We start from the raw sequence: 25,944 nt of genomic DNA, 5'->3' as shown, positions 1-25,944 counted from the left end.
TTCTCCAAAACTATACAGTAAAATTATTTGAAAATAAATACAGTAATAGTCAGGGTCACTCTAAACAGGAATCAAGTGACAGAATGAGCAAACCTATGAAGGAACATTTTTTATAAGTGTTTGAAATTGGACATGGTGTAAGCGCTAGAATGCACTTTGGTGATTGGGGTGGATTGGCCTTTACTTTTCTCCAAAATGATACAGTAAAATTACTTGAAAATAAATACAGTAATAGTCAGGGTCACTCTGAACAGGAATCAAGTGACAGAATGAGCAAACCTATGAAGGAACACCTTTTATGAGTGTTTGAAAATAGAACATGTAAGTGCTAGAATGCACTTTGGTGATTGGGGTGATTTGGCCTTTACTTTTCTCCAAAACTGTACAGTAAAATTACTTGAAAATGATAACAGTAATAGCCAGGGTCACTCTGAACAGGAATCAAATGAAAGAATGAGCAAACCTATGAAGGAACACTTTTTATAAGTGTTTGAAAATGGGACATGGTGTAAGCGCTAGAATGCACTTCGATGATTGGGGTGAGTTTGTCTTTAATTTTCTCCAAAACTATACAGTAAAATTATTTGAAAATAAATACAGTAATAGTCAGGGTCACTCTGAACATGAATCAAATGAAAGAATTAGCAAACCTATGAAGGAACACTTTTTATGAGTGTTTGAAAATAGGACATGTTGTAAGTGCTAGAATGCACTTTGGTGGTTGGGGTGATTTGGCCTTTACATTTCTCCAAAACTATACAGTAAAATTATTTGAAAATAAATACAGTAATAGTCAGGGTCACTCTAAACAGGAATCAAGTGACAGAATGAGCAAACCTATGAAGGAACATTTTTTATAAGTGTTTGAAATTGGACATGGTGTAAGCGCTAGAATGCACTTTGGTGATTGGGGTGGATTGGCCTTTACTTTTCTCCAAAATGATACAGTAAAATTACTTGAAAATAAATACAGTAATAGTCAGGGTCACTCTGAACAGGAATCAAGTGACAGAATGAGCAAACCTATGAAGGAACACCTTTTATGAGTGTTTGAAAATAGAACATGTAAGTGCTAGAATGCACTTTGGTGATTGGGGTGATTTGGCCTTTACTTTTCTCCAAAACTGTACAGTAAAATTACTTGAAAATGATAACAGTAATAGCCAGGGTCACTCTGAACAGGAATCAAATGAAAGAATGAGCAAACCTATGAAGGAACACTTTTTATAAGTGTTTGAAAATGGGACATGGTGTAAGCGCTAGAATGCACTTCGATGATTGGGGTGAGTTTGTCTTTAATTTTCTCCAAAACTATACAGTAAAATTATTTGAAAATAAATACAGTAATAGTCAGGGTCACTCTGAACATGAATCAAATGAAAGAATTAGCAAACCTATGAAGGAACACTTTTTATGAGTGTTTGAAAATAGGACATGTTGTAAGTGCTAGAATGCACTTTGGTGGTTGGGGTGATTTGGCCTTTACATTTCTCCAAAACTATACAGTAAAATTATTTGAAAATAAATACAGTAATAGTCAGGGTCACTCTAAACAGGAATCAAGTGACAGAATGAGCAAACCTATGAAGGAACATTTTTTATAAGTGTTTGAAATTGGACATGGTGTAAGCGCTAGAATGCACTTTGGTGATTGGGGTGGATTGGCCTTTACTTTTCTCCAAAACGATACAGTAAAATTACTTGAAAATAAATACAGTAATAGTCAGGGTCACTCTGAACAGGAATCAAGTGACAGAATGAGCAAACCTATGAAGGAACACTTTTTATGAGTGTTTGAAAATAGGACATGTTGTAAGTGCTAGAATGCACTTTGGTGATTGGGGTGATTGGCCTTTACTTTTCTCCAAAACTATACAGTAAAATTACTTGAAAATGATAACAGTAATAGCCAGGGTCACTCTGAACAGGAATCAAATGAAAGAATGAGCAAACCTATGAAGGAACACTTTTTATAAGTGTTTGAAAATGGGACATGGTGTAAGCGCTAGAATGCACTTCGATGATTAGGGTGAGTTTGTCTTTAATTTTCTCCAAAACTATACAGTAAAAATATTTGAAAATAGATACAGTAATAGTCAGGGTCACTCTGAACAGGAATCAAATGAAAGAATGAGCAAACCTATGAAGGAACACTTTTTATGAGTGTTTGAAAATGGGACATGGTGTAAGTGCTAAAATGCACTTTGGTGATTGGGGTGATTTGGCCTTTAATTTTCTCCAAAACAATACAGTAAAATTATTTGAAAATAGATACAGTAATAGTCAGGGTCACTCTGAACAGGAATCAAGTGAAATAATGAGCAAACCTATGAAGGAACACTTTTTATAAGTGTTTGAAAATGGGATATGGTGTAAGTGCTAGAATGCACTTTGATAATGGGGTGAATTGGCCTTTACTTTTCTCCAAAACTATACAGTAGAAAATAAATACAGTAATAGTCAGCGTCACACATATGAGTGTTTGAAAATGGGACATTATGTAAGTGCTAGAACGTAAAATAAAATGGCAGAACTGTGACCTTTTATATGTAAAATGGCTGTGTGTGTGTGTGTGTGTGTGTGTGTGTGTGTGTGTGTGTGTGTGTGTGTGTGTGTGTGTGTGTGTGTGTGTGTGTGTGTGTGTGTGTGTGTGTGTGTGTGTTTTGAGATCAGGTTTGTATAGCTCATAGGCAATTCAATGAGAATTAACAGAATAAAAGGCACCAAAAGCCTGTTGTGTCATATTTGTCATTTACTTTAAAATGTAAGTAAATAAATAAATAAACAAACAAACATTAATACATGATGTATAATAATTAATGAATATTTTATATATACAAATATTAAAATCAGCAATAAAAATGCAAAACAATGAATGTATGATAATTAACATTAATAATTAAATTTACATAATTGTATTTAAATTAAATTTACATTAATTAATAAAGTATAATAATTAATGTATCATATATTAAACATTAAAATTGACAAAAAATGAATGATGTATAATAATTAACATTAATATGAACATGAATAAATTATGTAATAATTAATGTAAATCATATATAGGCCTACAATTATTAAAATAATTAAAAATAAACAAACATAAAAGTCATATCTTTAAAAAATCATGAAAATGTAAAAAAAAGAATGATGTATAATAATTAACAATAATATGAACATGAATAAATTATGTAATAATTAATGTAAATCATATATAGGCCAACAAACATTAAAATAAAGATTAAACACAATTAAAAGTCGTATTTAATACAAAAAACATGAAATTTTATTATTTATGTCCTAATAAGATGGAAAATAGCAGAAAATGTGTCCGAAAATCAATTTTGGCCTCTTCCAGCACCCATACCATAAGTACACAAATAGACGCGCATACTAAAAAAAATGTGCGGCTGGCTTGACCGTGTATTTTCAACGCGCGGCCCACTTGACCGCAGTAAATCACTCTGCCACCCTTCCTCTATGTCGACACATTCTTACACATTAAACTGAGTGAGAAGATAACAATATAATCATCTTATCATTTCAATTATGCTTTCAAGTATCACCAACTTACTCAACTTACAACTTACGTGCTAGTGGTATCCAGTGCTAGTCTAGCTGCTACTCTCCATTACGCGCTGTCAGAATGCAGGCACGTAATGTCTTGCACTGTTGATGGGGGCGTGACCCAACATGTTGCTAATATGGGGCTTGTAGCGTAAGTGACAAATGGCTTGATAAAAAAATAGTAGTGCATACATTTCAGCTTCCTTTAGACCGTTTCTGTTCAGGATGGTTTTTTTTTTTAATTAAATTTATTTTCCCCCTCCTCAAACTGGGGGTGGGGCCGTGAGGTTGGGGGGGCCGGCGGGGTGGCCGAGCCTTGACCAATGGTGGCCGTGGCCCCCCCTGGCCACCACGTAGCTACGCCCCTGCCTGCATCAGTCACTGTATCTACATGGAGCTAAAGCCCTTAAGAGAAATATTTATATTGACATCTTATTTGACATTGCATCAATAGTCTGACACAGTTCAGGGCAAACTGATCACAGTTACACCTTGATCTGCTCAACAGACTATAATAGACTCACTCATATATCTCTATATATTATGTTTTAGTTTATATTTCAATGCATTCTTTTAATGTTTCCTCTTTATACTTGCACTGTCTGCTGTATTAGTCCCTCAAGCCGAGAAATCAAGGGACAAAAGAGCTTGTACGTGTAAAGCCTCAGTGCATTATTTCTCCTGTTGACATTAGATTGATTTCATCACTGTGTGTTTACGCAGGTTTATTATAATGTGTTATTGAGCAATCATTATTATTAATGAGCATTTATCACAGACACTGCAGTGTTTTCATTAACGTCTGTGGGCTTTTTACTCTCTTTCTCTTATTGTTTGTTCGTTGTATGAATTAATAATTGTATTTCCTTTAGTTATGTAGTGATTGTGATAAATATCCTCTCAATAGGTTTATCCTAATACTTAAATCTGAATATGAATGATGTACATGAACGTGTCTGATGACGTCTCTGATAGAGGATTATGAAGACAAACAATATTTTCTCTGATTAATCATTCATAATAAGAGCAGGAACATGAATCAAGAGTGTAAATAGAGCAGTTATTTTCTGACACTTGTAACAATCACCAATTATTCTGGGTTATATTGTGCTATATACTACTTTTTTGCAGCTGATTTGGTTTATACTATTATGGGTCACTGCCATAATTGTATAAAAAAAATTAAATTAAATTGATTACATTTTAAGTATTTCATTTGTTTAATATGATTATATAATAATTTAAAGTCCCCCTGTGGTATAAATCCAGCTTTTAATGTAGTTTATGTGTGTATGTGGTGTTTTTAATCTGCTTTAAGACAAAGCATGTGTAAGTTCATAAGTCGACACCATTGCTGAGCGTTTCCTCCTTAAAACTGCAGTGAACATATTGAACATGAAGATCTTTTTTTCAAGGAATTCAAGGTCATTTTGGTGATCAAATATGAGTTTTAAATGATAAAATGACTACAGGGGGACTTTAACATATAATAATAATCCATGATCCTTGACTCATTTCTTTTTATTTATATGTTAAAAAACACATACATCATCACCTTCTCATTTGAAACAAACAAACAAAAACGCTCGCCCTCCCTCTCCACCTGAACACCGTCGCCTGCGTGTCAAGGGATATAAACTCTCTATAAAGGTAAGAGGAGTACTTTTCATTTTATATTAACCAAGTTTTACTCAACTCAACTTTATTTATAAAGCACTTTCAACACCACGAGTGGAACCAGAGTGCTGTACAGAAGGTATAAAAGAGAAAATAAAAACAAAGACATAAAAACAATGCACACACACACATACAGTACAGGCCAAAAGTTTGGAAACATTACTATTTTTTATGTTTTTGAAAGAAGTTTCTTCTGCTCATCAAGCCTGCATTTATTTGATCAAAAATACAGAAAAAAAAGTAATATTGTGATATATTATTACAATTTAAAATAATTGGTTTTTCAACTTATTATATTTTAAATTATCATTTATTTCTGTGATGCAAAGCTGAATTTTCAGCATCATTACTCCAGTCTATCACATGATCCTTTAGAAATCATTCTAATATGAGGATTCATTATGAGTGTTGGAAACAGTTCTGCTGCTTAATAGTTTTTCATAACCTGTGATACTTTTTTTTAGGATACTTTGATGAATAAAAAGTAAAAAAAAAAAAAAAAAAAGAAGCAAATGTTTTAAAAATATAAATCTTCTGTAACAGCGATATACACCACTGGGCAGTCATTTGGGGTCAGTAATTTTTTTTCTTTCTTTTTTTGAAATAAATCAATACTTTTATTCAGCAAGGATGTGTTAAATTGATAAAAAGTGATAGTAAAGAAGATTTATATTATTAGAAAATATTTTTTTATTTTGAATAAATGCAGCTCTTTTTAACCTTTTATTCATCAAATATATTAGGCAGCAGAACTGTTTCCAATACTCATAATCAATCAGAATATTAGAAGGATTTCTAAAGGATCATGTGATAGACTGGATGTCACATGTGACACTGAAGACTGGAGTAATGATGCTGAAAATTCAGCTTTCTTGAATAAATGATTTTTTTTAAGTATATTCAAATAAAAAACTATTATTTTAAGTTGTAAAAACATTTCACAATATTACTGTTTTTTTTTTCTATATTTTTGATTGATTTTTGATTCGCAGCCTTGATAAGCATTAGAGACTTCTTTCAAAAATATAAAAAAAAGTAATGTTTCCAATCTTTTGACCTGTACTGTACACAACTTACAAAGCATTATCTAATGCTAAAGAAAACAAATAAGTTTTAAGCGCACTCTGAAAAACACCCAGTGAAGGACAAGTTTTTACAGACAGAGGAAGGTCATTCCAGAGCCCAGGAGCTTTTATGTAATTGTAAAATTATGGAAGATTTAAGAATGAATGAACTTAACGAAGCCACAGATAAACAGCTGTGTAAAGACTGAAAATTATAATATATCCAGTTAATAGTTCTGTATGTCTCTCATCTGACACACAGGCCTGAGTTCATGGAGCTGATGGTCTGACTCAGGTGCTGAACAGTTGACCAGGATTAGGAGGCACTGCGCTACTGTACATGCTTTAAGCTTTTGCACTTTGTCCAGCCGAATGAGGCCATTAGTGTGTCCAGTGTGATCCCCCACGGGCCCCATTAGGGTTGAGTGTGTGGCCCACCTCGGCCCCATCATTAGCACACATGTGGGACCCGAGTGAGCCCCTATAAGAGCATGTAAGCGGGCCTGCGATGGAGACACAGCTCCAGTGACAGCACACAGGGCCCGGAGAGGCCGGCTGGGATCATCAGTTATTCATGCTCACACACACCCGGGATGTGTCATTAAAGCTGCATGTGTTCCTGGTCGTGTTACTCTGCAATACTCTGCATCAGCGCTGGCTGTTAAAGATGAACATACAGCTCACTTCACACACTTCACACACTTCACACACCAATGACTGATCAGGGATCAGCTGGAAATACACTTCATTTTATTACACACTTCAGCACATTTGACAGTATGGCTGTTCAGGAGCAACACACACACTCACCAGATCATCACACACACACACACACACACACACACACACACACACACACACACTCAGATGGACACTCACCAGATCATCACACACACACACACACACACACACACACACACACACACACACACACACACACACACACACACACTCTCATGGACACTCACAAGATCATCACACACACACACACACACACACACACACACACACACACACACACACACACACTCAGATGGACACTCACCAGATCATTACACACACACACACAGATGGACACTCACCAGATCATTACACACACACACACACACACACACACACACACACACACAGATGGACACTCACCAGATCATTACACACACACACACACACACACACACACACACACACACACACACACGCACGCACACACTCAGATGGACACTCACCAGATCATCACACACACACACACACACACACACACACAGATGGACACTCACCAGATCATTACACACACACACACACACACACACACACACACACACACACACACACACACACAGATGGACACTCACCAGATCATTACACACACACACACACACACACACACACACACACACACACACACACACACACACACACACACACACACACACAGATGGACACTCACCAGATCATTACACACACACACACACACACACACACACACACACACACACACACACACGCACGCACACACTCAGATGGACACTCACCAGATCATCACACACACACACACACACACACACACACACACACACACACACACACACACACACACACACACACACAGATGGACACTCACCAGATCATTACACACACACACACACACACACACACACACACACACACACACACACACACACACACACACACACACACACACGCACGCACACACTCAGATGGACACTCACCAGATCATCACACACACACACACACACACACACACACACACACACACACACACACACACACACACACACACACACACACACACACACACACACACACACACACTCAGATGGACACTCACCAGATCATTACACACACACACACACACTGACACAGACCTGTAATGCTACTTCACTACTAAAGGCAATCTATACTTGAGTTCTGTTAAAAATGAATACTTCTACAGTTAGTTACATTTACATTACAATCTAATGTAGACCTAAAAGTTTTAAGTAGAAATGATTAGTCTAAAACCCACTATATTCAAATGTCCAATCATTGTAAAATCACCTGCTGGCATTAGTAGCTGAGAACAGGTTTCAGTTTAACATCTGCTGTCCTTCAGCTTTAGTCAGAACAATGAAACCTGTGATTTTAAAGTTAACTCTTGCGTTCGTTCACTTTAGACATTCCACTGGCAATCAGAAACTTTACAACTACATGTCAACTTATTCTACTAACCCTAAACTAACAGTCTATTACAGTCTATATACTCTAATGAGAGGTAGTTTACATGTCGTTGTAAAGTTACTTAAAGTCAGTAGAATGTCTAAAGTTGAGCATGGAAATCAAGTGTAACCAAGAGACTTTGCATTAAAAATTTTACTCTCTCAGTTTAATTTTTTAGATACTTCAGAACAATTAAATGTGTATTTTTCAGGTGTACTTAAAATATTAATTTAGTAAACAAATTTGATACCACTTTAACTTGAATCCCTCAGTTCATTTTACATCCCTGCACTGTAAGAGCCTCAGACAACAATACGCCACTAAAACATCAAGTATAATTTATTGTGAAGCATTTTTGATGTAATATCCACCGCAACCTTTGAGTGGCTGCAGATGCAAGAAGATAGAGGACCTTCAGTCAGTTAGTTCCCTCATAAGGTTGTTCATGAGTGTAGAGTTAGGAGTGAAGCGTCTCTGCTGCGGATGGAAGAGGCCCGTGGCCCACGGGACTGCAGGAACCCGTCTGAGCCGTTTACACTGAGCGCTGTTTACACTGTTTACACTGCTAACACTGCAGGTCATGAGGCTCAGCATCTCACCGCAGACCAGCCTTCTGATTGGACGCTCATCAGCTGGTGGAGCGCCTCACTGACTTCAGAGTCATAGTTACCAAACAGGTGGGGCTCGACGGCAGGTGTGTTTGACTATCAAATAGCACTCGCACACACACAGCCCGAGACGACGGGCGGCACCAGGGGATCACACTACATCAGAGGTAAGAACTTCCTTATCAGTGTAAAAATGCCATTTGCCTTTGTTAAGAGAAGTATTTGACATGTTTGAGAACACTTGGTGAAATAATTCTGATTCTGAAACAGTTTTACTAAAAGTTATGAAAATGCTATTTCTGCATTTTCTCAAAGTGTCAATTTTTTATGTATTAAAAAAGTATTTTTCCTCTCTTGGTTATGAGAACGCTTCAGGAACATTCCTTTCATCGTTCTGTAAACAGGAACACTACTTTTGAATGTTCTCTGAAACAAGTAACATTTTAAAAAATCTATAAATAAATAGCTATATAATGTTTTTTGTTTAAAAAAAAAACAGATCACTTTAAGACCAGATCACTTTAAACAAACACTCTATTAATGTTACTGGGAGAACGTCTGTTCTAGAATGTTCTGCTATGAACAAATTTGGGCAACAAGTATAACTTGATATCTGTCGAAGAGAGCCTCTGCTCTTGCTCTCGTAAGCAAATGTGGCATTAAACGTTCCGTGTGTTAATGATTCACTCTTTAAAATAATGTTTCCAAGAGGAAGAAACATTTCTGGCTGAACAGTTCGGTAAAATAAAAACTTGTTTTAATTATCTAAAGGAGACATGGAAAGGTTCCAGGGAAGCTAAAGGTTCTTCATGGAACCATCGATGCCAATAAATATTTTTTTTTTTCTAATTTGCCGTTAAAGAACCATTTGTTTGGTTCCCCAAAGAACTTTTCAGTTATAAGTTCTTCAAATAACTATTTTAATCATCTTTTGGAACAGAATGGTTCCATTGAAGTTTAAGGTTCTTCATGGAACCTTGGAATGCCACTAAAGAACCGTTACTTGTGTACATGGTGACCGGAAGGCATTTAACTGAGTTTCCTTCTGACTCCGCAGCGGCCCGATGAAACATGAACTGGGGATTCCTGGAGAATGTGCTGAGCGGGGTAAACAAGTACTCGACCGTGGTGGGACGGGTGTGGCTCTCCATCCTCTTCGTGTTCCGCATCCTGGTGTTCGTGGCCGCTGCCGAGCAGGTGTGGAAGGACGAGTTCAAGGACTTTGTGTGCAACACGCAGCAGCCGGGCTGCGAGCAGGTCTGCTTCGACCACTTCTTCCCCATCTCTCAGGTGCGCCTGTGGGCCCTGCAGCTGATCATGGTGTCCACGCCGTCGCTGCTCGTGGCTCTGCACGTGGCGTACAGGGAGCACCGGGAGAGCAAGCACAAGAGGAGGCTGTACCGGGACAAAGGCAGCATCGACGGAGGCCTGCTCTTCACCTACATCATGAGTCTGGTCCTCAAATCAACCTTCGAGGTGGCCACTCTGCTGGCCTTCTACATGCTGTACAGCGGCTTCCACGTGCCCCGGCTGCTCCAGTGTGAGGAGAGCCCCTGCCCCAACACCGTCGACTGCTACATCGCCAAGGCCACGGAGAAGAAGATATTCCTCTACATCATGGGCTGCACATCTATACTGTGCATTGTGCTGAATGTGGTGGAGATGGTGTATATCGTGTCCAAACAGTGCTGGAAGTGCTTCAGCAAGAGATACGCTCCAGTGCGGGGCGTCCGGCCTCCCTCCACACTCACGCTCGGCTCGCCGCAGCCCCTGTCCGTGTCCAAGGAGGACGGCCTGCATTCGGCTCGGGCCGGGCAGGAAAACCTCTCGCTCGCTGCTGCCTGAACCCTTGCTCATGCAGAACAAACCTGTGCTTTTCCACTGACGGCTCAAATGCAAATAACTTACCAGTCATGAGTAGCTATGACAGAATGCACTATTCAAGGGGAAGAGTGAGCACTTCCCATATCCTTTGTTGTACTGTATTAGCATTTCGTGTCATTTGAGTAGAATCTAGGCAAATTAGACAAACGTCAACATGCAAACCAAGGTCAAAGAACACACAACCCAGATGGCATTGAATATAGGTTCATCTGAAGTTTCTCAACAGCAGTGTTTTGTGCTGAGAATCAAATCATTTAACATTTCATTGTTGGAGCAGTAAAGCTCATGGTAATACAGTCGTCAACATTTGAAGTGGATCAAAACCTTTCATCAAAGTTACACATGAATTTTGAACAATACCCGTTCTTGCCTTCATCCTTTGATCAACTTTTTTGATCCACTTCAAATGTTGACTACTTATATGTTTGAATAGATTTATTTTTGTACGATAAACAATTGTGGTATGTCTATTGCAAACCCAGAACCACTGGATTAGACTGCACTTATTTAAATACTGTTTCTTTTTCATGTCTTAAATAAACATCCTTGTCAGATAACCGTGGTGGATTAGTGTATCAGTGGCGAGTGGCTTGAGAACAGAGAGGGGAAAAAAGTAAATGACTCCACAACTCTAAAAGCAATAACCACTAGATATGAACTGACGTATACAGAAGGGTCTCATTTAGGGATGCACGATTTATCCGCCACCATAACGGTATCGGCGATATATATGATCATTTTTAACGTTATCGTTATCGGACTGATAAGAAAATTTGGCAGATACAAAGAGTTCAGATGCAAAAGCCTCTAAGTGCTATCTGAAATTTTCTTATAGAATGATCATTTTTATCAAGCTTGTATATTTAAGTTAAGTAATTTCACTTAATTGGCAATGAAAATTACCTATTATTCGTCATTTAAGAGAAATTACTAAACTTAAATATACAAGCTTGATAAAAATGATCATTCTATAAGAAAATTTCAGATGGCACTTAGAGGCTTTTGCATCTGAACTCTTCATATATTAAAGCCAATAAATAATGGATTATGTTCTTCAGCTGAGACGGTTCAGATGCGCACTGATGTTTTTGAATTGCTTGAAATATGATTGAAATCACTTTGAAAATGAAAATACAGTTCAGTGCAACATGTGCAGCACAAGTCTGTCATATAGGCAACATAAAATTGTGAGAACATCATTATAATTGTGTGATTGGGACATGAGACTTGTTTTTATAATCAGGCACTCCAAAATTATATAAAAATTTTGATTTAGATTTATCAGCTTTCAAATGTAAACAATTAACGGTTATCAGACAAAATGTTCATATCGGTGCATCCCTAGTCTCGTTCACCCTTGTGTCTGTCTCTAAAATCTATTAAATCTATCAATGTATTATAAACAATGTCTGTTTATATGATATAATGGCTTTTGTACTGAGCTAATCATATTTTCCTAGAATTTCAATAAAACACTGTTTAAAATGTGTAAGAAAACCTCTAAAAACCATGTTTACATCATAATGTCCCTGTAACTCTATGAATAACCATGTATTCAAGAAAACACAGCATTATATTGGACATCAACCACCTAATCTCTCATAAGAATATCACCGTTCAAAACCATATGACTGCCTTCAAGGATGAGACCAACACTGAGTAACAAAATGCAAGCTGTATTAAATTGGTTGCTATTGATTAACATACAGACTGCTGGTGGCAGTGGTTGATCAAAGCGCCACACACAACATTATTGACAAATTTCCGATTTACAAGGACCAAAACAGTTACGAATTATACACAGCACTACATAACATCAGAATTGATAATGATTCACTTTCAGCTGGATAGAAAAGAGTCCAATGGAATATTAAAAAGTACGAGTCTATACAATACTCAAAAAGAAAAAAAATTCAAATCCAAAGGCAACAGAAATGTGCTGAACGGCTTCATAAGGACAAACATGCTTTAGAGGTATTTCATCATCTACTGCAACTATAAAGTGAGCTTAAACTTACACAGTTCTGTTAAGTAATAAACATCGCACTAGGGACCTTTAAGATAGTGGGTGTAGTGTTTTTCAGATCATAGAACATCCCCACAGCTCCTCGACAAGAAACAATCATTCAGCATTCATGTCTGAATAGAGATAGACTTGCGGTTAAAACTAATGACTGGTTTGCAGCAAGTTCATCCCCACTTTTATCCTGAGTTCAGGCAACATGACATGAGGGTCTGTACACTAGTTGTCTTTTTCAAGGATCACTGTGGGTCGCATTTCATGAAGCTGCTTAAGAAGAATTTCAAGGACATCAGAAAAAACTTTTTGCACCTCAAATGTGACATTGCTGAGTGAGGTCAACTTTTGGGGATTTTTAAATTCAACAAGTTTAAGGACATCTCTCGAGTGCAATTGTGCGTCAGATCTTTTGCACACGACGGTCGCAGTCTTTAGGTGGAAAGCAGTCTGCAGTCTTTTGTGCGCACTTCCGTTCAGCGGCACCGTTGCCTTTCTCTTATGGGATGTCTTTGTTTCCTGCAGAAACTGAAGAAAGGACACCTCAAATCCAATGGGCTTGAAAGAACTCAGCAGTGTGTTTTGCCCAGAGACGTCTTCCTGTGTCATGGTAGCGCTGGAGGACATGGAATCGGTGTTCAAGTCCACATAGTTGACTGCACAACTCCTTGCAGTCCTCAGTCTCGTCACCCTTTTAGGTCCGAGGGACTTTTTCTTTACGCAGTCGATCTTGCGCGGACGCCCCCTCCGTCGTTTGACCACCACCGATATCTCCGAGCACGTGTCGGTAGAAGGCTTGCTGTCAGACAGATCCACGTCCTCAGTGCTTTCCTTCTCAGACGTGGGCTTCGAGAACTCGGACTCACTCTGGCCGGGCTCAGCCACTTCATCGTTCTCGGTCGTCTCGATGGAGCTCTCCTCCGATTTATCCGTGTCATCGCTCCGGGAAGCGATGCGCTTGTACCTGGACCGGGGGATCTTTTTACAGTAAATAAAGTTGCTCCTCTGTTCTTCCAGGTACTGTTTGGGGAGCCCATGCTGAAGATAATGTTTCATTATATTTCGCTCAGAACTGGTCACCGTTTCACAACCCTTTATCATACAAGCGTACTGCAGTTGTAAGCGTTTGGTGCACATGGCGGAGGCTTCCTCCTGTGTTTTCAAAATGGGTTTACCATACTTGGTCCAATTGTTTTTATTAGTTTTTCTCTTTTTAAGAGCTACCTTCTTAATAGCTACCTTCTTAATGGGTTTCTTGTTAGTCTCTCTGTTTTCCTTCTCGACAACTTCAATCTTTTCATACTTCCTGGGACGACCCAGTTTAACCCCACTTCCGCCTTCTCGTGGGTTCATGAGCAGTCGTTTGTACACGTCTTGGTGTTTCTTCATGGTGTGCCGCAGTAGATTTGACCGTGTGCTATAAGCACATTCACATCCTTCCACCTGACATCTGAACATCCCTTCTATGGGCTCGACTTTTGAGGGATTGGTTTCTTTATGCTCTTTGTCGACATGGCCGATATATTTCCAGAAAGCAGTGAAGGTCTCTGAGCAGTTTGGCTGATCACATTGAAACCTGCCCAGGTTGATACTGCACATCATGGCACCTGCTTTCTCAAGGGTTAATTTGTGGAGCTGAAGGTAGTGCTGGAGCAAGTCTGTAACTGACTGAAAAATGCGAGAACAGTCTTTGACTTGACACCTGAACTCATCCACTTCCTTTATGTCCGCATCCAACTTGTCTTCACTCTCCTCGTTTACATCCTTGTCCTCGACCTCCTCTTCGTTCTGTTCATCTTGACTGTTGACCTCAAATTTAGGCAAAGAAGACTGATGTACAGCTTTATAATGCAGGATCAAATTCTGCTGGATTGTAAAAGCGGCCACACAGCCCTGGTGAACACAACGATAAGGTCTATAAGGACTGAAAACGTCATCGATCTCTGCTTTTTTCTCTTTCGTTTTTTTGGGAGATTCTTTTGGCTTTGCCACTCGAGGCTTGCTAGGTTTGGGCCTTTTGTCCAATGACTGATTTAATGTCTGTACTGGGGCACAAGGATTCTGTGTAAAAGGAGCTATGGGCAGTATCTCTTTTAGTGGTGACACATGTGTTTGACCAAAAACAGAAGACTTTGTGGAAAACCATCCATTTGCGTTCTGATCCATTCTTGGAGTCACCGAAGAACAGCCAGACACAATCACCGAAGGCTGAACAGCCGTCTGAGTTTGCGGAGTTACTGTTTGTGTTCCCAATGCAGGACTTTTGCCTTGAGGCACAAAAGAAGATTTCTGGACTAGCGATGGAGCGATGCAACGTGATTTTTTGACATGACCTTCTCTCTTGGAGCCTGATGTACATTTAGCATCTTTCGGCTGTTTGCGTGCATCCACACGTGGAGTGTTTTTAACTGGATTGGGGATTTCTGGCACTGGACAAGGGCTTCCTGCATCACTATCCAGGAGTCTGTGAATGGGCTTAGGCCTAATTTTCATCCTCTTTATTTCTTCCTGTGAAAAGTTATGAACTGACATATAATGGGCTTTGAGATTAGAGTTGCGTGTGAAGGCCTTGGAACATTTTTGACACCCGAAAGGGGCAACATTAAACTGGTCTTTCATTTGAGATAACATTTTATCAGTGTAATTGTGGATCTTGACAAGGTGTTTAATAAGAGCATCTTTCGTCATGCAACTGTAATTACAACCATTTGTGTCACATACAAATGGTTTCACATAAATTGGTATCTCCTTGGGTAAATCATTAGGCTCTGGTTGTGGCTTATTAGGCTGTGCTTCACTCACTGCAGGAACAGCCACCGGTTTGGTAACCTCACTGACTTCTCTGTCTAGGTCAAGATTCTCAAGAGCTTTTTGGAGTTCCGACACTTCATCCACTTCGGTTATGGGCATATTGTTGGACTGATCATTGACCCCACTTCCCGAAGGCACAGACGAAACAGTGTGAATTAAGTCATCCTTTGGCCTCATGTCACCCAATTGTGAAACTGCCTCGACAGGGACTTTGGCTGTGTTTCCAGCAGGTTGCAGCTCACTTTGAGGCGCATTCTCAATCAAGTTTGAGGTATGTTGTGGTTCCCCAATGTCAGGACTTGCTACAGACATTTGAGAGTAGGAGCTGTCAACACTTGATCCACGAGGCAAGCTGCTGCTTTTTTTGTAAAGGTCTCCAGCCAATATCTGTTCACGTAGTCTTTCTTTGACACTCTTGTCAGGCACCAGGTTTTGAGCAAGACTTGCCATGGCTGCCAGAAGTCCATCATTTGACAAGTCACTTGCACTGTCGGTTGTTCTTTCCTTGATGTCTTTCATTTTGTTTAAAGTTTCAGCTTGTAGAATGTGACTGATGTGATCTGATGAACCGCTATTCAGGCTGGATGTAGACTGATCATCAGCCAACAATTGAGAAAGAAGAGGATCACTGACGTCGTCACTAAACAGTGGGTTAGATATCTCAGAATAACTCGCTTGAAGCTGATGTTTGACACTACCAGTGTGCTGTATGACACTAGTTTCAGACATACGACTGCTCTGGGCATATGGACCACAGGGGTTTGGAACCGTCTGCTGTTCTTGTCCAGAACTCACACAAAGATTCGACGAGCTTTGCTTAAACACTCCCCCCATCTGTTTGTCACTGCTGTTATAGGTGCCATTGGCTTGGGGAAAAGTGACATTTGGGTATAGTTTTGGATCAAGAGGGCCCTTATGCTGTGGCAGGTTCACATATGAAGATGGTGCTGGATGAGGCGAGTTAAGAAGATCAAGAAAGGAGCTGGGGAGGTCCGCTGTCAAGTCAGCTTCATCAAATGGTTTGCAATGAGCCCGTTTTGACAAATGTCCTCCCAGAGATTTAGGACTCGGGAATTCTCTATAACACCTGCAGCAAATGAACTTGCCATCTTTAATAATTGCAGGCCATTTTGTTCTTTTGCTTCGTTTAACTTTTTTGATGCCTTTATCACTGGACACATTTCCAGTGTTAATCTGACGACTTGGAGAACTGCTATTTGATGGGGGAGTTTCATTGATCTGAAGTGGTAAACCTGAATCTCTCTCCAACTTAACCACACACTGACTATTAGTTACTGCAGAGAAATTATCATTTGTTTGCCGTGTGTAATCAGCTGAAGAATCTTTAGAAACTGAATTGTTCAAACGGTCACTGAAAGGGGGCAAGACAGACATTTGAGCAGATCCCAGATTTGTCTCTACTACAGAATTAAGGGCTACCACTACATTAGGGCCCATAATTTGCTGCGGTGGACTGAGATTGCCGACTGAATGTAGACTTTCATCTGAGGTGCCATTGAGTTTTTGAACGCTGTCTGCTTGAGCTGGTGCTGGGTAAACATTAGTATTATTCTGCGGTTGAAGAGTAGTATAGCTCATACTTCTCTTCTGTGCGTCCTCACTAGAAGCTGCATTCATGCGAGTAAATTGACTGCTAGAAAGTGTGTTCATGTTTTGGGTCATTGATTGAGAATTACATATCTGCTGTTGGAGTATTGAATTGTTCCTGGGGTCCCACAAGTGGTCTGCTGCCATTTGAGACTGATTTGTACCATTTCCAAGCTGAGAGAGAACAATGGGATCTAATATATTGTCCATTTCATTAGTATGGATATGCCCGGGGGAAGCAGTGACTTGAGAGGAGACTGAAGGATAGTTGGGGTTCTGCGGGGCAACTGTGCAGTTGGTTGTGTAGGGAGGATGCTGGCTGAGGGGATTCGGTGTCTGAACACCAGGGCAGGCAACTCTTTGGCCCAGCTGGTCTTGTGGATTCACAGCTGAATTGAGGCTTCCGTTTACAGGAACAGATCTGAGCGTGGATTGGACTGCAACATTGTTCTTCTTCGCTAGTTTCCACTGTGTGTAAAATTCAGAATGAACAGCCCTCATGTGCTTAGTAACACTTCTGTAAGAGCTATAGTCTCGAGTACATGTTTCATAGGGACACTTGTGTCTCTCTTTGTTTTTCACCACTTGGACAACATTCATATCTACTGGTTTCACCGATTTGTTCTCCAATACTTGTCCATTATTTGGCACAGAAGCCATTTGTAGAGGAAGTGTCTGAGAAACAGGAGGAAGCATCTGACCCAAAGAAACAAGTGGTGCTGTATTGTGGGAAGTCTGTGCTGGAGAGGCCATGTTGCGACTACACAGGCTCTGATATGATGTTGGAACCGGAGCTAAAGGATTAGGACTGTACTGCCGAAATACTCCGTTGTTATTGTTGTATAATGGAGTAGTACCTGAATCAGCTGTCTGCAGCTGACCATCAGTTGGTGGGACAGGCAGAAAGTCCTCTAATACACTCTGGTATGAAGATGTAGACGGCATGGGATCTGAATCACTCATCAAGGCCTCCAAAAGAGATTCCTCCGGTCTGTGCTGAATTAAGTGAGTGCCCACAGCTGACTGGCCCAAGTGGTCATTGATCTGAGGGATTTGCTGTTGGATGGGATGTTGTTCAGGTTTACTCGTCCCAGAATGGACACACTCTTGAGCGGAAACTGTAAAAGCGCTACTTAGCATGTTTTCAACAGAATGCTTTATCCCCATGCCAGATGGACGATCCTCTTGATACCCTGTGCTGTTGTCATTGAAATGGGGGACTGAGAGAGAGCCAGAGTCCTGATCTATTTGATTGGAGAGGTCTGGATGAGGTTCTTCTGGTTGAATACTTTGACTGTCAGTGCCTTGGGCTTCCACTTTTACCACATGGCTCTCAGCATGCAGGTCTAACTCAGACTGCGAATGAAATACTTTACCACAGTCTGGTGCTTTGCAGGTAAATGTTCTGTAATGCTGTGACTCATGATCATACAGTTTGTAGGCTTCATGAAAAATCTTGCCGCAACCCGGAAACATACACTTAGCCTTGAAGACTGGGTGGTCTTTATTATGAACGATTAGTTCGGCATTGGAGTCAAAGCTGGCTTTGCAATTAAGCTGTATGCAAATGTATGGTTTGGTGCCACAGTGCACCTGTAGGTGATCATTTAAGTGATCGACACTGACAAACTGACGACGGCAATACTGGCACACCACTTTTGTGTTCTGCATTTCAAGGAAGCACTTTGCTTCCTCGTTGTCGCCATGATCTTTCACGTGGGCAACAAGATTTCGGAAATATCTAAATCCCCTCCTGCAGCTTTGGACTGGACAAATATTCCCTTCACAACTGTTTTTGAAGTCTAAGCAATCAGAGTCATTGGCAGCTCCATTACTAAGTCTGTTGGATTGCCCACCACTGTTGTTTTTTGTCTTGTTTTTGCGCACCTGATTCTCACTGCTTTTAGCCTTCAGGGCAGCTATGACAGGAGCAGCCGTTTTGGGGTTGGATAACTGCTTGCTCGTCTTCATTGCAGCGAGGCGTTCTTTGCAAGAAAGTTTAACATGCGATGCAACATGTGGTTCAAGAGTCTCTTTTGTTTCAAAGGTCTCTAAACATATCGGGCAGCTGTAGGATCCATCTTTGAAGTGAGTCTGCGCATGACGCACTATTCGGTGACCAAGAAACTCCTTATCGCATAAAACACAGTACTGCATGTAAGCCTGCCAGTTTCTAAACCTAGCTGAGACAAACCCCTTTTCTCTCAACTTTTTCAACTCTCTGTTCTTCTGCTTTTGATCTTCCATTTCATTTAGTTCATTAGTTGTATCCAGAAAGCGCTGCGAGACGTCCTTGAACTCCTCACCAAAGATGCTGGTCTCTTCCCCTAAGTCCTCAGGGTCACCGTCGTTCAGTTCATCAATGGAGGACACAATCGAGGCCTCCTCCCCCATTAGACCCAAACAGTGGCGTTTTAATGCCTTCCAGTTCCAGTACTCGGGATCAAAAGGCCACAGGGTTTTGAGGACTAAAAGGAGCTCACAGCGCAGCGAGTTCGACACCGGTAGGTCTTCCTCATCTAGCTTCTGGTCTGGCTCATTGTAAAGAGTTTCCACTGCATAGTAAGAGTCCACGGTTGGCTCCAGGAGAAACTCTGTCAGCTGGCAGGCCCTTTTGACCTCCAGGTCAGAGGGTAAGAGGCAAGAAATGGTTTTGCAGACAGTGGCCTTGGTGTTCCCTTCGCACGATTCCAATCGCAGAGCTCGTATGCAGATCTCAACACAAGTTGAAAGTCCAACTTTGTCCATCTATTGATTTGGAAAAGGAGTATTTAGTTTTCAAGACATTTGATCACATATAAAATGAACTGCATGAAGGTGAGAAAAAGAACAGGCTCACCTCTGACTGGATGACTTTGATGAAAAAGAGTAGGTGGAACACAGTTTTAGACAGAAATGACATCTGACGGCATCTGTCCAAAAAGCCTTGATCTGAAGGCTCTAATCGTTTGAGCAGTTTTCCCCAGAACAGAGTCAACTCCCTGCCAAAGATTACAAACAACATCCCTCACATTATTTAGAAATAGCTCGCTTTAAATTAAAAGGCCCTTTTTAAAGATATTTATTATACTTGCAGAAAATTACACACATTATACAACACTGATTTTACAAGGATTGGAAACATGTGACACTTGCCAAGCACAGTAGGTATCCTCCTGTAGAATCTGACGGGTCAAAAACCCAGAACACAATGTAAATGCAGCTTTCTCATCACCATCTGCCTCAAGGTTACAGATCATCTCTAGAGCATCGCGACAGTCCACTTTTGAGAGCTGAAAAGGAAGGGAAAGAAACTGCAGATGTAAACCCTATAATTTGTTCTCTGAATTATGAAAATCGACTTCCAAAGGCCTTATGACAACAAGCAAGTTAAAATTTGAATTCACACTAGGGCTGTCAAAATGGCTGAAAAGCTACATTTCGAATTTCTCTCTTAAATATTAGCACAACTCGAAAATTCTAGAGGCAAAACTTAATGTTAGAGGAAAAAAGTATTGTAGTTTCCTATGGCCACAAGAGGGCGCAAGCGAGCGCAATAAGCAAATATAAACCAAATCAAGCATCGCATAATTTTTTTAAATGAACTGACATTCACTTTTTAAAGTGCATTAACTTTTCAAACAATTGTTCTGAAATAAAACAATTTCCTTAATGTGCATGCAAGGAAAATTAGGTTACAGTAGTGCATAAAACTGTGTTCGTGCATCAGTGACCTGAGAAAACACACTTCAACACAGCGTAATGAACTACATGAACAAGATAGAAAACTACCATTCAGAAACACTCCACTTCTACTCACTCCACATCTAAACATTGCTCATCATGTCTCACGCGCCTCTTGACACACCAAACGTTTTTGCATTCGAATGTGCAGTTTTTGGGGTTTTTTTTGACGAATATTCGAGATTTTATTTGACAGCCCTAATTCACACTTTAATGCAATTAAACTTTATTAAAGCTTTGGCTTGATACTTGAATACTTTCATAACTGTTAAATCTGAACAGGAGTGGTCAGATGCAGAAACAGAAGTATTAGGGTTAGGGTTAGCTCTTACCTCTTCCATGATGAGTTCCTGCGGAGCAACAGTGCACAGACACACCAGGTGCATCTGCTTAAAGTGTGCCTTCTCCTCAAACTCCGAGAGCTCGGCACAGGCCCTGGCCAGCGACGCCGCCTGATCCACACAGCCCTCTTTGATCAGGTGCTTCACTCGCATCCGCAGGAGTGTTGGTCCTTCCAGGGCGAGGAACTCTTGCACTGGACAGAAAATAAACACTTTCAGCGCTTGTGTAATACAGGTCGACAGGCTGACTGCAGTCAGGTCGTATTTGGCGGAGAGAGGAACACTAGTTCGTGTGTTCTCACCCGTCTCTTGCGGTGGCGTGTCACTGGTGAGGATGGCCTGCAGTGTGGGATTGGTCCAGACCCCTTGCTCTCGTGCGATGGTGGAGAGAATGACCAGATGACCGATTCCCTTCTCTTGCACAAGAGGATGGGCGATCTACACAGACACGACAGCACACAAAATAAACATTAGTAAACTTATTTGCTGTTGTCTGTCAAGTTGTGTACTTTACTGTAGTAGACGACGAAGCTGATCAATGCGAATAACAGTAACTAAGGCTACGTTCACACTGTCAGTGTCCGACTGGAATCTGATCTAACATTATTGATGACCACACTGTGTATCGCAACCGTTCAGATCCGATGTGTGTGTCCGTGCAGCTTTTGTTTTCTGGAATATCTGCATTGGGTTCTGTGGCAGTGACGTTGTGATGGAAGGAATACGCCAAATGCAACAACAAATGCAACATGGAGCGGTCTGCAATGGAGATGTTGTCTTATTTAAACTTCACAACACGGGAATGTGTTTCCGCCGTGCGCTGGACTACTGTGTCCGATTTGAATGGGATTTCACACCACATATGGATGTAGCTTGAAACGGATTTGTAAAAATCGCATTTCATGTGATTTTTTTGTTCACATTAGCTCATTCTGATCGGATATGCACAAAAGTCGGATTTGGACTGACAGTCTGAACGTAGCCTAAGAACTTCAGCCTGGTGAACATACCTGGACAGAAGACCTGAACCTGTCCCACAGTGCATCTGGGATGTTCCTGGGCATGGAAATCAGCAACTCTGCACAACTCCTGCAGAAGACAGACGACAGAAACTCACAGGATAAGCTGGAGTACCACATGAGCATGAGCACAGAGGGCGGAGAAGAGCACACTTACAGCGAGAGCCTCTCCAGCACGACGGGCACCTTCTCGCAGTGGGCCGAGAGCAGCGGGCACACCTGTGCGAAGCTCAGCAGAGCCCTGATGTACACCTCCAGCAGGGGCAGCGGCTCCTCCTCCACCCGCCACAGGCCGGCGTACTCCACCAGCGCCTGCGCACACACACACACACACACACACACACACACACTTACACCAGCTGACCGGCACACACACCTTCACTCGGGGCCGATGCGAGCGGTGATCCGGTATGAAGCGCTCGGGTAACGCAGCACTGGGTTATTTTAAACAATCATATTCCTTTATACATTTATTTCCCCAAAACATTGATGATAGTGTTTAATTTGATGATAAAACATGTTAAATAAACCACTGTACCTGAAAAAAGTATTTACTGTGTATGCTAAAGTGTATGCTTGTTCTATTGCATTAATCCTAGTGTTTGAAATGTGCTTCTGTTATCATTTTTAATACAAAAAATAATTTAAAATAAATAACTACACTATCGGTCAAAAGTTTTAGATCGGTAAGATTTTTAATGTTTTAAAAGAAGTCTCTTCTGCTCACCAAGGCTGTGTTTATCTGATTACAAATACAAACAGTAAAATATTATTCCAGTCTATGTGAATATACAGTACAGTGTAATTTATTCCTGTGATCAAAGCTGATGTTCAGCATCATTACTCCAGTCTTCAGTGTCACATGATCCTAATATGAGGATCTGATGCTCAAGAAACATTCATTATTATTATATATTATTATCAGTGTTGAAAACAGTTTTTTCCATTTTTATTTCATGCTGCTTTGATGAATAGAAAGTTCAAAAGAACAGCATTATCTGAAATCTAAAGCTTTTGTAACATTAAACACTACCGTTCAAAACCTACCGTATTTTTTGGGAAAAGAAATCAAATAAACCAATACTTATATTCATCAAGGACGAGTTAAACTGATCAAAAGTTACAGTAAAGACATTTATAATGTTAGAAAATATTCTATTTGAAATAAATGCTGTTCTTTTGAACTTTCTATTCATCAAAGAATTTTGAAAAACAAATTGTACTGTTTTCAACATTGATAATAATCATAAATGTTTCCTGATCATCATATTAGAGTGATTTCTGAAGGATCATCATGTGACGCTGAAGACTGGAGTAATGATGCTGAACATTCAGCTTTGATCACAGGAATAAATTACATTTTAAAATATATTAAAATAGAAACCAGTCATTTTAAATTGTCCTAATATTTCACAATATTACTGTTTTTTTTTTATTGGTTTTAATCAAATTAATGCAGCCTTGGTGAGCAGAAGAGACTTCTTTTAAAAACATTTAAAAATCTTACCGATCTAAAACTTTTGACCAGTAGTGTATATACTGATATATATTGTAACTGTGAAGTAAAATATTGGTCATATTGTAAAGATGCCAATCCCTCGTCCAGCATTATAAGGGCTTAATAAGCCGTTCTCCAGCGGTTACCCATCAGACCGCAGTGGCACAGAGACATCAGTCATCACGACAGCATGATCAGACAGATTTGCTCAGTTGTAAGAGTGCATATAAGGGATGAACTCAGACATGACAGACCGCTGTGGCAGTAAAGAAACACACTCCTCATGTCCTCTTCTACACACACACCACCGCTCAAAGTTTGGGATCGGAAGATTTTTAATGTTTTTAAAAGAAGTCTCTTCTGCTCACCAAGGCTGTGTTTATTTGATTAAAAATACAAACAAAAACAGTGAAATATTATTCCAGTGTAAATCATCTGTTCTCTATGTGAATATACAGTAAAGTGTAATTTATTCCAGTGATCAAAGCTGATGTTCAGCATCATTACTCCAGTCTTCAGTGTCACATGATCCTTTACAAATCACTCTAATATGAGGATTTGATGATCAAGAAACATTTATGATTATTATCAGTGTTGAAAACAGTTGTGGACAATATTTTAACTTTGATGAATAGAAATTTCCCACTTATTTGAAATAGAATCTTTTGTGAGATTATAAATGTCTTTACTGTCACTTTTGATCAATTTAATGCATCTTTGCTGAATAAAAGTGTTGATTTCTATTCTTTCTGACCCCAATCTTTTGAACGGTAGAGAATAATGTTAACAAAGCTTTATATTTCAGATAAATGCTGTTCTTTTGAACTTTTTTCACACAAAAAAGAAAAAAAAATAGTTTTCAACACTGATAATACATTTGTTTTGTTTCTTGAGCATCAAATCATCAATGATTTCTGAAGGATCATGTGACACTGAAGACTGGAGTAATGATGCTTTGATCACAGGAATAAATTACACTTTACTATATATTCACAAATTGTAATAATATTTCACAATACTATATTATGTTTGTTTTGTTTTTTTAAAATCAAATAAATGCAGCCTTGCTGAGCAGAAGAGACCTCTTTTAAAACATTAAAAATCTTACTGACCCCAAACGTTTGAACAGCAGTGTAAGTGTAATAGTATTCTTATGTTGTATACTTATTTACGTATTTTAATTACATTTTTAAAAGAATTGCTTGTAACTCGGGCTGGGAGATATGGCAAACAAAAAATAAAAATTCACGATAATTTTTTTTATATCAGTCGATCTCGATAATTATCACGACAAAAGTCAAATCTTTATTTCTTTCAAGTTTAAAGGCAGATTTTTGCTCCTAAGTGAAAGTTGTAGAAACAAGAGCGTTAACTGTGGCTTTAAACTGCTCTTTATTGTCAGAACATATCAGGACAAACTCTTGCCAAACAGGTGAACATCTCACACATCTGAGGCACAACACTCAAACATTTGTCATTTTTCCTTAACAAAATAAATATCTTTATTGGACAATTAATTTCTTAGTTTCTGCATGTGCTAATTTTTATTTGGTAAAATGTAATATTCTGACTGTTTGAGTTGTATTAAACTTAACCACTGGTCATCCAGTATCATTTAGATCATGATAACCACAGATAAAGGCATAGCCTACAGCTCCTCACTATCAGGGCAAAGTGTGACTTTATGGTTTCTGTGGTATTTGTATGAAAAACAGTAGCCTAAATACATTATTAAATACTATAATTATATTCCATTAGTCCTTTAATACATCGCCTACATTAATAATATAATACAATTCAATATGTATATCCCACATTTCATGGTGCAGTTAGTATGAATATGCGAACGTTACAGTAAATCCATGGTAAATGATGGGAATGTGTAGCCGGAAAAGCCTTCTGGCAGT

The 25,944-nt window shown here is 39.6% G+C and overlaps 3 protein-coding genes across 4 annotated transcripts in view; 2 read left to right on the top strand and 1 right to left on the bottom strand.

Moving 5' to 3' along the window:
* LOC311304780 (uncharacterized protein) overlaps positions 1-25,944 on the top strand; it is a gene marked incomplete at its 5' end in the record, with an annotated part of 578,336 nt that overhangs the window by 184,482 nt on the left and 367,910 nt on the right. The gene's annotated exons all lie outside the window — the stretch shown is intronic.
* On the top strand, positions 9,264-11,793 carry gjb7 (gap junction protein beta 7). The gene is made up of 2 exons (XM_084432202.1): positions 9,264-9,303; positions 10,194-11,793. The coding sequence occupies exon 2, from the start codon at positions 10,208-10,210 to the stop codon at positions 10,979-10,981; it is 774 nt and encodes a 257-aa protein (XP_084288328.1). The 5' UTR covers positions 9,264-9,303; positions 10,194-10,207; the 3' UTR covers positions 10,982-11,793.
* Positions 12,681-25,944, bottom strand: part of znf292b (zinc finger protein 292b) — a 16,951-nt gene continuing 3,687 nt past the window's right edge. Inside the window, exons 2-8 of one of the 2 annotated variants that reach the window (XM_084432133.1) lie at positions 22,697-22,851; positions 22,531-22,609; positions 21,823-21,958; positions 21,512-21,714; positions 20,592-20,728; positions 20,296-20,437; positions 12,681-20,204 (exon numbers count right to left, since the gene is read on the bottom strand). In XM_084432133.1, the coding sequence (XP_084288259.1) occupies positions 13,263-20,204; positions 20,296-20,437; positions 20,592-20,728; positions 21,512-21,714; positions 21,823-21,958; positions 22,531-22,609; positions 22,697-22,851 (7,794 nt within the window). In that variant the 3' untranslated portion in view covers positions 12,681-13,262. Of the gene's footprint in view, positions 20,205-20,295; positions 20,438-20,587; positions 20,729-21,511; positions 21,715-21,822; positions 21,959-22,530; positions 22,610-22,696; positions 22,852-25,944 lie in introns of both variants that reach the window. The other variant, XM_084432132.1, reaches the window with a different exon arrangement.

Source organism: Rutilus rutilus (assembly GCF_951802725.1).
Source record: "Rutilus rutilus genome assembly, chromosome: 15".
Taxonomy (NCBI): Eukaryota; Metazoa; Chordata; class Actinopteri; order Cypriniformes; family Leuciscidae; genus Rutilus; species Rutilus rutilus.
Note: the sequence above shows the minus strand (reverse complement) of the source record. Positions and strands in the feature narration are given on the sequence as shown.

Excerpts from the sequence above, each read along its gene's own strand:
- gjb7 (XM_084432202.1), top strand. The coding sequence starts at position 10,208 with ATGAACTGGGGATTCCTGGAGAATGTGCTGAGCGGGGTAAACAAGTAC.